Below are 13663 nucleotides of genomic sequence, written 5' to 3'. Positions count from 1 at the left end.
TTTTGTAATAATGTTGCACACTTGCTCCAACTGATTGCCCTGACACTACTACATCATTAACTAAAGTCCACAGTTTACATCAAGACTCAGTTTTAGTGTGGTGCATGCTGTTGGTTATGGAAAATGTGTAACAAGTATTCAGCATTACAGTAACATACAGAATTGTTTCACCGTCTCAAATCTGTGTGCTTCACTTATTCATATATGCCCTTCCAAATCCCACCCGCTCTGAGGGCCCAGAAACCACTGAACTTTTCATTGTATCCACAGTTACCTGTTCCAGAATACAGGTGGAATCATAAATTATGCTCCATTTGTATATTTTCTGTTTTCAGAAATATATCTGCTTTCAAGATTCCTCTATGTGATACAACTAACAATGACTGAGAGTTCCCGTTGCTCCACATACTTGTCAATATTTGCTATTTCACTGTTGTGGATTTCAGCCATTCTCATGGGTATCTAGTGCTATCTCCTAGTTGTTCTAATTCGCAATTTCCTAATGACATATAATATTAAAAATCTTCTCGCGTGTTTAATTGTCATTCATATATATTCTTTGCTGAGGTGCCTGTTCAGATTTTTTTTGCCCATTTTAAATCAGATTTTTTGTTTTCTTACAGTTGATCTTAAGAGTTTTGTGTATATTTTAATGCATGTCTTTTGTCAGATACTAGTTTCACAAATCTTTTATAACTGTTTCTGGCTTGCTTTTCATTCTCCTAGCAATGTGTGTGTTGCAGAATAGAATTGATAAGTTTTAATGAAATTCAACTTATCTCTTTTTTTCATAGATGGTTGGTACTTTAGGTGCTGCATCTAAAATAGTTTGGTGACCAAACCCAAGGTCACCTAAAGACTGCACTCATAAGTCTGACAAAAATTTAAAAGATGATAAAATATGTGTGTAAAAATATAAAGTATTCATATACATTTATTTTAGAGGAAACGAATCGCTGAAACATTTTGGGAAATAAGTCAGCAACATGTTAAAAAATATGAAATATTCATGTCCTGTTTACTTTGACTCACTTTCCACATTCATATGCCTTTCCTATAAGAAACTGCATGCATGTGCCCAATAATTTGTGTTCACAGTTGTTGACTGAAGTTCTATTAATTACAGCCACAAGGGAGAAACAAACACATGTTCATCAGGAGAAGATTTGTTCAACTTGTTATTTCACCGAAATAAATTATAATTCTAGGGAGTAATTACAAAACCAATACAAATCTATATGTGTTTTCATGGAAAGCTTCTGCATCCATTGTAATAAGTGAGTAGTTTGGTTTGTTAGGATGCCATAGCATTGCCACAAGCTGGGTGATAGAAACAGAAATTTCTTGTCTCACAGTTTTGGATTCTGGTAGACCAAGAGCAAGGTGTATGCAAGGTTGGTTCCCTCTGAGGGCTATGAGGGAAGGATGTTTTCCAGGCTTCTTTCCTTGTCTTGTAGATAGCTGTCTTCACCCCATGTCTGTTCACATTATCCTATCGGGATACATATCTCTGTGTCCAAAATTCTCCTTTTTATAAGGACTCCAGTCATATCAGATTAAGGCCCACATTCATAACCTCATGTTAACTTGTTTGCCTCTAAAATGATCCTATCTCCAAATAATGCCACATTTTGATATTGACATAGGATTTTGGAGAGGATGCAGATGAACTTAGAATAGTGGTACAGGCGAGTGGCAGATCTATACTATATTATTTCCCTAGTGTGTGTGTGTGTGTGTGTGTGTGTGTGTGTGTGTATGCAGATCTATTTTTATAAAAGCCTGAAGTCAGGTTTTAACTTCTGAGTAGAAGGCTGAATTTTAGAGGAACTTTGTAAAGGGGAAAATTGTGAGTTGTATTTTTAGAATTTTTTTTGCAAGAAGAATACATGTACTATCTTCTTTTAAGTAAAATATTAAAGTAAGCCTAATAACAGGAGTAGGAGCAGTGAAGTAGTCAGATAAAGCAACAGAAATCTGAAGGAACAGAAAAAAAATCCCTGAAATTTCAACGGCTTTACACAGCAAGGTTATTTTTACGCACATAAATTCTGAATCGAGTTGGCAAGGTGTTATGGGCTGAATTGTGCCCCTCCCCCTAAATTCATACAGTACTGCAGAACATCACTGTATTTGGAGATGGAACCTTTGAAGAGGCAATCAAGGTAAAGTAAGGTCATATGTGTAGGACCTTATTCAATATGACTGATGCCATTATAAGAATTAGAAATTAGGACACAGACACTCACACCAAGTAACAACCACGTAAGAATTCAGTCAGAAGGCAGCCGTCTACAAACCATAGAACAAAGCCACAGACTAAATCAAATCAGCCAACAACTTGATCTTGGATTTTCAGCCTCCAGAAAGATGAGAAAATAAGTTTCTATTGTTTAAGCCACCCAGTCGGTGGCATTTTGTTATGGGATAATAAACAAATGCACAACGAGTCTCGGCTCTCACGTGATTCAGGAACTGAAGCTGCTTTCATCTTTTAGCTGCACATCACAACATGGTAGCTGCTGAAATGAAAAGAAAGCATGGGAATTTTGCCCTGGCTTCGGCCTAACTACAAATATGCAGCCAGGAAAGTGAGGTAGAAGAGATAGAAATGGGCACTTGCACTGTTACCCAGAAACTATTACAGTGCTCAGTTACAAGCAACTATTGACATTTATGGCAATAAGTCCCTTCATTTCTTGGAATCGTTTCTGGAAAGGCAAACATTGCCTTGAAATCTTCCAACTGTTTTTGGATCCTATAAGAAACTGCGGTTTCAAATACAGTATTACATCTAGTTTTAAAACAATTATTTAACTCTTGGCAGGGAGGGCTCCACCTGTTTCCCTCAATGGCACTTTTCTGCACTGCCATTTTAATAACCTGTAAAGTATCTTAAGGTTGAGAATGTTCTCATTCCTTTTGATGTACAGTATATATCTTACCCTGTGAACTTCTGCTACCTTCCAATGACTGAACATTCCTGAGTTGTACAGGTCTCAAACTTCCAACCTCAGGTGATCCGCCTGCCTCAGCCTCCCAAAGTGCTGGGATTACAGGCGTTAGCCACTGCGCCTGGCCTCCTACAGTTGTACAGGTGTCTGTGACACACTGCAAATCAGGATTTTCCTGTGGTGCAGGAACACAGACAAGAGACACCGGAAGGATGGATAACTATTGCTTTCTTTTTAAATCAGACCTAGCATGTCCACCAAGGAACCCTTGTTCATATCATAGCTGGACTTCAGAATATTGTGTGTTTTGTTTCTTAGAAATTTGGCTTGTTGGCCAGGCACGGTGGCTCATACTTGTAATCCCAGCACTTTGGGAGGCCGAGGCAGGCAGATCACCTGAGGTTGAAAGTTAAAAGCCAGCCTGATAAACATGGAAAAACCCCATCTCTGGGCATTGTGGCACATGCCTGTAATCCCAGCTACTCAGGAGGCTGATACAGGAGAATCACTTGAACCCAGGAAGAGGAGGTTGCGGTGAGCGGGGATCATGCCATTGCACTCCAGCCTGGGCAACAAGAGCAAAACTCCGCCTCAAAAAAAAAAAAAGGAGAAAAAAAGAAATTTGGCTTCTTGTGGTTGTTTATTTACAAAGTGATTTCTATAGTCTTTTCTCACCTACAAAGTTTTTGAGGGAAGCTTTGGTTTTGGATCACCTATGAGAACTCATTCATCTTTGTATGTGTTCAGTGGCCTGTTTCACATAAATCTTTTTACAGTCCTACTCCTAATATCAAATAGCACGATGATTTCAAAAACTCTGTTTCTGACTTCAGCATTACATCCCTAAAACCAGTATATTATGTGGCAAATAAGATTCTACTCACCAGCTTACGTGGCTATGCTTTGAGGGTGTGTTGAAGATGCCCATGGTAGGTACTGAAACATCCCTGTCCAAAATGCACATTTACATCAAAAAGCTGTTGTTATCATAGAGGATCCAGGGTGAGGGATTAAACAGTCAGGGAACTTCTGCAGGGAGTAGAATGGCTTCTGTCAGGGGAAGGGCAGTTGACTCCAGGCTACTACCCTGGGAGCTGGGCCCAGTCTTCACAAGAAGAAACCTTAGTGACAAGCTGATCAGCAGGCCACGTTCCAGATTTAGGTAAGAGAGCATGCAGAGAAGGTCAAAAGGAAGGTCCTATAATGTGGGAAAGAGCTGGGACTGAACAAAACTGCTGACCCCTGGAGAGAGGCAGCTCTGAGGAAATCTAGGGTTCATGACAGGAGGAATTTAAGTAAAGAAAGGCCACAACAATTCCTGAATTGTATTTCGTTTTTATTGTCACCTTCCTTCTTGAGGCTGAACCTAATATCTTAGCCATGTGGCTATCTTTAGGTCACCTCAAAGATATTAAGAATAGTGAAGAGAACTGACGTAAGAGGCAGAAGGCCTCCCTCAGGCTGGGGAGCAGTGGGAACAGGATGGACCTAGATGAATTCATACCAGGGTTCAAGTACCAGCCCTGCCACATTCTAGCCATGCAATCTTGGGGAAATTATCAAACACTGTGAGCCTCAGGTTCCCCTATGTAAAATAGGCTTGGTAAGTCCTGTCTTGTAGAAGTGCTGGAAGATATATAACGTGAGTAAAGCATGTGGCACAGTGTCTGACATACTTTGGATCGTAATGAATGGCAGTTGTAATCAAATACGATTATAACCCCAGAGGCTGCTGCTACCTTTACTTAAAAATTCAGCTCTTATTTTTATGATTCAAAAATCTGGGAAAATATATAGCTGAATACATCACAGAATAAGTACTCAACCAATAATTCAGCTTCCTAAATAAAACTCAGTACATTGTGTTTCCGAAAGGATATATTGTATACTTTGGGTAAGGTAAGACTTTTGTAGCTGGAATGCAACTGAAAGATCACAGATTTTGAGTGAAGGACAAACTCCTTTTCACCTTCCCCATTGCTCATCCATCCAAACCACGATTTCTATTTATGCTTCACTAAAAACCTAGCCCTTGTTTACAGTTCCCATATTACATTCAACATAACCCAATTAAAAGTCCCGTCAATGGAATGGGCTCTGGCTCTCCCGGGCCAGGCAAATGAGTTCCAGCCTAGAGGCTTCTGGGCACCACTTCAAGGAATTATCACCATGTTTCTCAGGAAACCCTTGCAGATGATGGGGACCAATCACCTAGTCCTTGCACTGTGTTCAAGTGCACCAGTACAAGAGCTGCAAGACACCTTCTGTTACTTCCCCATGTGGAGACTCCTCTCTGCCTCATCCTTCACCCAGAGGGACCTGCTCAGAGCAATTTTCCATTCCAGGCTTTTCTCTCACCTTCAGAGAGTCTGAGCCCTGCCACCACCCAGATTCTTTTTTTTTTTTTGAGACGGAGTTTCGCTCTTGTTACCCAGGCTGGAGTGCAATGGCGCGATCTTGGCTCACCGCTACCTCCGCCTCCTGGGTTCAGGCAATTCTCCTGCCTCAGCCTCCCGAGTAGCTGGGATTACAGGCACGCACCACTATGCCCAGCTAATTGTTTTGTATTTTTAGTAGAGACGGGGTTTCACCATGTTGACCAGGATGGTCTCGATCTCTTGACCTCGTGATTCACCCGCCTCGGCCTCCCAAAGTGCTGGGATTACAGGCGTGAGCCACCGCGCCCAGATTCTGAACAATCAGCTCCCACAGAAGCACCTGCAGTTTCCTGAAGCCCAAAACTGCCTTAGTTTAGGGCCTTCATACTTGAAGGCTCCAAGAGGAGTCTCACCTCCCCACTGTTTTAACTCATTCTTTAGATTGTAGAGAAAATCTTACCCTTCCTGATATGGTTTCTGCACCTAGACTTTACCATGTTATGGGTAGGAATAAACCTTGTTTTGTTAATATCCCCACTACTAACAGAGCCTTCCACAAGGAAATGCTGAAATAATGTTCAGCAGGTAAAGGAGTTGGTGATGCTCTTATTTATTCAGATTTAAATTCTGTTGATTCTTTAATAAGCCAAACAAACCCAAATATATATCTTTAATTTTCAAGAACAACAGAATGAAGGGGATGAGGAAAGTCAAAAATTAACAATTCCTTATTTTGTTCCACTATTTAAATGATGAGTCCTTTCACATTTTAAAGGAAATTCCAATCCCAACACCACATTGCACTCTTTCAGATCATTAGACAGAAGGGTTTCATTTTTTCCTTACAAATTATCAAATTCTTACTCTTAAACCAGATAAACAGCAGTATATGTGTGATGAATATTCATAAACTAAGATTCTGAAGTGAATTAAGCCAATCAAAAGGAGAAGCATGTAAAAACTCCCCCCAACCCCATCCAAAGCCGTTAAACTCTAAGTCACTCATATGAAACAGGAACACAAAGAAGACTGTAGTCCCTCCAGCTCCACTCTGGCCCTCCGCTGCATAGAACCTCGACTGCCCTCTTCAAACACAGAGGGGGAATCTGCCTCAGACTTCACTCAGGACAGAAGTTGGAGGACATAACACTGGAGCTTGCACTGGGATGGCAGTAGCATCATCTGTGGTGTCAATTATGGCCTGGGCTCTGTCTTCCACATCTTTCAAAGCATCCATGTACCAGAATGGAAAGGAACTAGGGATGGTACTGGATAGCTTGGCTAAAAACTTGAGGACTAATAAAGGGAGATGCATTCTTTCTGGAAGTTGAACAAAAGCACCTATTACATAGCTTCAAACACTGTAACAGAGGCACTCAAATTGTACTGCCTTTCTGGGCTTTAATTAAAATGTAATGAAAGATTAAAAAAAAAACTCTAGGACTAAACAAGAAAGCACAAAGGGAAGATGAAACGGAGGGGGGCTGTAATCTGAAAAATGCTGGGGATGGACAAATCTGCCAGCACCTGAACAGCCAGCTCTCAAGAAACCTAGGGCTCAGAACAGGAGGACTTCAGATATAGAAAGCCAATGATATTCCCTGAATTATACTTTATTCCCATTTTTATCTTCCATCTTTAGGCCTAACTTAATATCTTAGCCACATAGTTCAAATTTATGTCACCTGAGAGACAGTAAGAAGTGTGAAAAGGGCCAGGCACGTGGCTCATGCCTGTAATCCCAGCAGTTTGGGAGGCCGAGGCGGGTGGATCACGAGGTCAAGAGATCGAGACCATCCTGACCAATGTGGTGAAACCCCAGAGGCCGAGGTGGGTGGATCACGAGGTCAAGAGATAGAGATTAACCTGGCCAACATAGTGAAACCCCGTCTCTACTTAAAAAAAAAAAAAAATTAGCTGGGGGTGGTGGTGTGCACCTGTAGTCCCAGCTACTTGGGAGGCTGAGGCAGGAGCATTGCTTGAACCCGGGAGGCGGGAGGTTGCGGTGAGCTGAGCTCACACCACTGCACTCCAGCCTGGCGCCTTGCGACAAAGGGAGACTCTGTCTCAAGAAAAAAAGAAGTGTGAAAAGAATTAACAGGCTACGGCCTTCCTCAAGCTAGGTGGGGACAGTGTGGGCCTAAATGAATTCAGATCAGGGCTCAAGTCGCAACTTTGCCACAGTCCAGCCACGTAATCTTGGGAATTTATCACGCATCATGAGCCTTGGGTTCTTCATCTGTAAAATGGGTTTGATAAGCCCTGTCTTGTAGAATTGCAGGAATGCATGTAAATGTGAGTAAAATGCCTGCCACAGTGCCTGGCATATATTGGAATTGTAATAAATCGCAGTTGTTATCAATGATTATAACACCAAAGGTTGCCACTGTCTTTTGGGCAAAATGCAGCTCTTAGTTTTGTTATTCAAAACATCTCAGAGAATATGTAGGTGAATGCGTCTTGGAAACCCAACTTAACCAAAACTTTGATTTCATAAATAAAACTCAGTGCATTTTTTTCTGAAAGGGTATACTGTATAATTTGCAAGAGGGAAGGCATCTTCAGCTGGAATGCAACTCAAAGATGCTAGAATTTGAGTCACAGACCAACTCCTTCACACCTTCCCCACTGCTCATCCGTCCAAACCACTATTTTTATTTATCCTTCACTAACAATCTAGTCCTTGCTTACAGGTTGCTCACATTACATTCAAAATACCCTAATTAAATGTCTTTCAATGGAGTGGGAGCTGGCTCTCCCAGGCCAGGCAAATAAGTGCCAGCCTAGGGGCTTCTGAGCAACACTTCAAGGGATTATCATCCTATTTCTCAGGAAATCCTTGCAGATGATGGGTATCAATCACCGAGTTCTTGCACTGTGTTAAAGCTCACCAGTTAGAGAGCTGCAGGACACCTCCCATTACTTCCCCATGTGGGGACTCCTCTCTGCCTCATCCTTCACCCAGAGGGAACTGCTCAAGTAGCTTTCCATTCCAGGCTTTTCTCTCACCTTCTAAGAGTCTGGCCCCTGCCACCACCCAGCTTCATGACAATCAGCTCCCACAGAAGCAACTGCAGTTTCCCCAAGCTCAAAACTGCCTTAACTCATTTGAAGGTTCACATCCGGAGTCCCACTTCCCCAGTATTTTTAAGATGTTCTTTAGATTATAGAGAATATCTTACCACCTTCCTGACATGGCTTTTCTCCTAGACTCTACCATTTTATGGGTAGAGATAAGTCTTGCTTTTCATAGTGTCCCCACTACTAAGAGCACCATCCACAAGTAAATGCTCAAAGAATGTTTAGCAAATAGCCACTGAGGCTTTTATTTATTAAGATTGAATTTCTGCTGCTTTCTTGAATAAGCCAAGTAATTCAAGGTATGAGTCTTTAATTTGGAAGCGCAACAGAGTAACAGGATAAGGTCATGCGAATATATCAACCATACTTTATTTTGTTCCACCAGTTAACTGCAGAGTTATATCACGTTTTAAAGAAAATTCTTACCAAACATCACAATATACTGTTTCGGTTCACAGAATAAGACAGGTTTTCCCTTTTTTCCTTATGAAATATCACTCTTTCTCTTAAACCAGACAAACAGCAACACAAGTGGAAATAATAATCATAAACTAAGATTGCAACTCAAAGATGCTAGAATTTGAGTCAAAGACCAACTCCTTTATTGGAAGGAGAAGCATTTGTAAAATACACCCCCCCGCACACACAAAAACTGTTAAACTCTAAGTCACTCATATGAAACAAGAACACAAAAAACACTGTGGTCCCTCTGGCTCCACTCTGGCCCTCCGCTGCCTAGAACCTCGACTGCCCTCTTCAAACACAGGGAAGACTGTGCCTCAGACTTCACTCAGGACAGAAGTTGGAGGACATGACACTGGGGCTTGCACTGGCCATGGCAGTACTATCATCTGCGGTGTCAGTCATGGCCTGGGCTCTGCCTTCCACATCTTTCAAAGCATCCATGTACCAGGACGGAAAGGAATTAGGGATGGTAGCAGATAGCTTGTCCAAAAACTCTAGGACTTTTCTCTTGCTGACTTCTGAATGGGCTCTTGTACCCCACAAGAATTCGTAATGTGGAGGAGCACTGTTGGGCACCTCCCGGTACTCCAGGTACTTTCTCTGCACCCAATCTTTAGTGAGGAGCTCTCTCGGCTCCCCATATATAAAGTGCTCCCTCCCAGGATACACCCCTATTGCACTCAACACTTCCCAGATGGCCTCCTCGGGGACACAGTTGCCCTTTATGAAGATCGTACTGAGAATAAGAATCAGGAGACAGTTCTGGGGCATGCCCTGGTCATCAAGCAGGCTTCCCTCACAGGTGAGGTCTAATGTGTCTTCAAAGAAATAGCAGTGGTTCTCAGGGTCCATATCAGTCAGGGAAATGCCAAAAATTAGCTCTATGAACTGATGGGCTTTCCCAAAGATCATAGGAAAATAGTCCTTATATTCCTCGGTGACAGTAGTCAGCATCTCTGCCTTTGTGACAGGCTCCTTTTTTTGATACTTGAGGAGAAAAAACTGCACCAACTCAGTCACTTTTTCATCCAGCACATACCTGTTCAAGGACTGACTATCTGGGAAAGCCTGCCATACAGGTGTTTCCTGCTCTTCTCCACTGCTAGACTCCTCCTTCAATGGGGTCCACAAGAAAGGGGAGGAGCAGGAGTTCAGAGAACTCTGGGGAGGATTCTGCAGAGGACTCGGGGGATGATTCTGCAGATGACTCTGGGGAGAACTCTGTGGAACACCCTGGGGAGACATCTCAGGAGAACCTTGGGGAGGAATCTCGGGAGGACTCTGGGGAAGAGGTGGTATCCCAGCAACAGGCACCTCCTCATCTTCTGAAGCACTCAGAAATAGAGTACAGAGTGAGGATGAGGACGAAGAAGAGGAGGGGAATAAAAAGTGGAAAGAGGAAGAGGAGGAGGCATCCTCCTCTTCCTCATCTATGGAATCCTGTGCCTCTACCAAGTCCTCTATCACAGTCGGGTTCTGTAAGTCTTGCTCAAAGCCGAGGTGTGAAAGGTTTGGAAAGAGAGGCATAAGGCCTGTTCTTCAGGAGCAGCAGGTAAACGTGTGAGCAGGAACGGAGATGATGGGATCCAGCACGCCTGAGGGAGAGAGTGACAGTGTGAGTGACCTCGGCTGAGAGAGGCACACATAATTGGTCTGACAAAGGCGGCCTTACATCTCTCTCCTTCTCTTAAAGTGGTCCTCTAGGGCCTGACAGGTCTCCTGTCTTCCTAGGGGGGTTGTTCCCTGGGAACCTGTAAGAGGATGTGAGGAAGCACCTCGGGGCACAGCTGGTAGGCAGAACCCCAGGCTTCGGGACTGACAGTAGGTGGTTAGGACTGGGTGCTGCCGGGTCTGCTCTGTTTGTGGGGGTAGGACCCTTGGTACACCATCAGGGTGTGCACTCACCTTGACTCCTGGCACTGCCTGGGCCTCCTCTGCTGTGCTGGCTTTAGCAAGTGCAACTGAGACCCAGTTCGTCACCACCTGGTTCCTGGAGCGCCTGCAAGAGGAAGTGAAGGAGCACCTCAGGCTAAAGACTGCAAGCAGAGTCTTGGGCCTCCCAGGGCTGACAGCCGGGGCTGGCCAGACTCCGAGAGCCCCACAGCTCCGGACTGCATGGTCCCCTGAGAATTTAATTAGCATTCTCACCGCTTCTCAGAGAGGGTCAGGCCCCACCACTCTGCCGGCCTGAGGCAAAACCTCAGAGCGACCTCCACATCCCTGAGAGCAGAGGGAGGTAGTGAGGAGGCAGCCACGTGCCATACTCTTACCACGGGGCAGTCGGGGCAGCCTCACATCTGCTCTGAAGCACATGTGACACTTCAGTCCTCCCTCTTATCCCCAGCAGGGCCTGGGACTCTTGTCTCTGCCTACCGGAGGCAGCTGCCTCTGCTGACTTGCCGTGGGACACTCAGACCAAGGCCTCCCCGTCCCTTACCGTGAGGACCGCCCATTTCTGACTTCCCTCTGCTGACCTGACTCCAGAGTTTTCACAAAACGCCGCAGGTCCTTCGGACTCACAAGATGGAGACCAGCAAGCACATCCGGGAACCTTGCGGGGGTTGACCAGCGCTGAAGGCAGGGGCAGCGTGGGGCGGGGCCTCCTCTCTGCGGAGGAATCACCCCGCCACCTCTCTGCCTCCTTCCACCTTTTCCTGACCACTTTCCCCAACTCCTGCTCCACTTCTTCCTGCCCTCCTCAGCGCCCCCGTCTCAGTACTTTATGCCGGCTTCCCTAACCCCCCCAACCCCTTTCCATCCAGCTCCCGGTCCTCTTTCACAGATTCCTCCCTCTTCCCTGACCCCTCTCATCCCTTCCTGCCCTCCTCCCTGTCTTCTCCCACACCATTCTGTCCGCCCTGACCCCTCTCTCCCCTTAATGTCCACCTCCCCGCCCCTTCCTAACCTTTCCTGTTCACCTTACACCCCCTTTCACTATTTATTGCCCACCTTTCCATTCCTTCCCACCCCTTCCTATCCACCTCCCAAGTTACTCCGGCCTCTTCGTGCTCACCAACCTGCCCTCTTCCACCCTTTCCTGCCTACCTCCCCACTGCCTCCCACCTATTTCTGTTAACTTCCTCACCCTTCACCCACCTCTGCCTCTCCAAGTCTTTTGTCTATGGGTGTCAACAGGGAGTGGCTGGGCGACGCATGGGCCTCCCCTCCATGTTGGGAGGTCACTGTCCTTCCACAGAGTTCTCATCTTGTTAGTTGGCCAGTCCTGGGGCTCCTCTCTCTGCATAGCTGAAACTGCCCCCCTCAGAGACATCTTTCCCTCCAGCTGACTCCCAAAATGGAAGTCAGAAAGCTGTACATCTGGGGACCCTGATGGGCTCCGCCAGAGCTGGCAGCAGGCACAGGGACAGGGAAGGGCCACTACCATCCTTGGGTGTTCCCTTCCAGCCTTCCTCAGAGGCTGTGCCTGGACTCTTGAAACTGCCTGGACTCACTGACTCTGTGCATCTGAGTCTTTCACCTCCGAATTAGCCCCTCCCATCCCTGAGACCTGCGAGGTGCAAGAGAGGTAGCGACACATTCAACCACCGTGGGATAGGGCCTCCCAGGCCCCAGGCAGGGTTCCACTGCCCTCCGTCTGAAATGGGGTGGAAAGGCCCCTCAGTCTTCATTAGCATATTATTCCTGACAGGGCCTGCACTCCCCACTTGTCCTGTCCAGACAGCAACACTTCTTCTGTCATCCGCTAAAATCCATTCCAAAACCTACCACTTTAAGTACTGCTGTGTGTGAAATTAATATAATCTCTCGCCTAACGTCGTATGTCAACGGCTTCCTTAGTTTTGCTTCTTTTCCTACCCTTGTCCCAGAAAAATCCATTGTCTTTTCAGCAGCCTGTGAGTGATCCTTTTAAAAACCAATACATTATTAATTTTTTAAAATACACTCATCAGATTTAGCTATTATGTGAAGTTACATGTATTTTGGCAAATGCATGGAGTCCCATATCTACCAACCAAGTATTATACCAACCACTTCTATCACCCTTAAAGTCCCCTGCGCATCTCCTTTGAGGTCGATCAAGGCACTTCTCCAAAGACTCTGGCAACTATACTGTTTTCAGTTCACATGATTTTAACTTTCACAATTTGTCATATGAGTAGGTTCACAAAATACGGATTTCAAAGTGTGGCTATACCATTTTTCAGTTCAACTATCAAGGAATGAGAATTCCTCTTGTTCCATATCCTCTCATACATTTAGTATTTTATATTTTCAGATGTTAGCCTTTCTAATAAGCCTGTATTTGAATCTCATTTGGTTTTTGTTTGCATCTTCCTAATGACAGATGACGTTGGTCATCTTTTTATATGCCTTTTGCTGATTGGTATATTCTTTTCAGTAAAGTGTCTGTTCAAATCATTTGCATCCTTTAAAAAATTAGTAGACATCATTTTTAGAGCATTGCTAATCCCAAAATACAAAGAGAAAACTTATTTCATCAAAGTTATAGAGTTCCCACATATATATGCCACCCCCAATTCCTGCCCTGCCCTACGCACACACACACAGTGTCTCCTAGTATTTATATTTTGTATTATTACGGCATGTTTGCAACAACTGATGGGCCTGTATTTATACCTCATTATTAGGTAAAGTTCACAGTTTACATCAGAACTCACTCAACGTTGGGGATGCTACAGGTTTTGATAAGTGTGTAATGGTGAGCATTCATCATTACAGTATCACACAGAATTGTTTCACCATCCTAAATCTCCTGTGTGCTTCACCTATCAATTCCCTTTGCCTCAAACCTAACCCTTCAGC

At 44.5% G+C, this 13663-nt stretch overlaps 1 protein-coding gene across 2 annotated transcripts; it reads right to left on the bottom strand.

The window, feature by feature from the left end:
• Positions 1–8745: 8745 nt before the first annotated feature.
• On the bottom strand, positions 8746–11410 carry LOC118150562 (melanoma-associated antigen C3). Of its 2 annotated transcripts, none has more exons than XM_035288770.3 (3): positions 11316–11410; positions 10784–10877; positions 8746–10473 (listed from the first exon to the last, which is right to left on the bottom strand). In XM_035288770.3, exon 3 carries the CDS (start codon positions 10403–10405, stop codon positions 9200–9202), a length of 1206 nt encoding a protein of 401 aa, XP_035144661.2. In that variant the 5' UTR covers positions 10406–10473; positions 10784–10877; positions 11316–11410; the 3' UTR covers positions 8746–9199. The 2 variants fall into 2 exon arrangements, with proteins under 2 accessions (XP_035144661.2, XP_035144662.2); XM_035288771.3 differs by having other exon boundaries at positions 11353–11410.
• Between the last annotated feature and the right edge of the window lie 2253 nt (positions 11411–13663).

This window comes from Callithrix jacchus, chromosome X (genome assembly GCF_049354715.1).
Source record: "Callithrix jacchus isolate 240 chromosome X, calJac240_pri, whole genome shotgun sequence".
In the NCBI taxonomy this organism is placed as follows: Eukaryota; Metazoa; Chordata; class Mammalia; order Primates; family Cebidae; genus Callithrix; species Callithrix jacchus.
This window is presented reverse-complemented; position numbering and strand designations above follow the sequence as displayed.

What these genes read in the sequence shown, in the direction of transcription:
- LOC118150562 (XM_035288770.3), bottom strand. Translation starts at nt 10,405, where the DNA reads ATGCCTCTCTTTCCAAACCTTTCACACCTCGGCTTTGAGCAAGACTTA.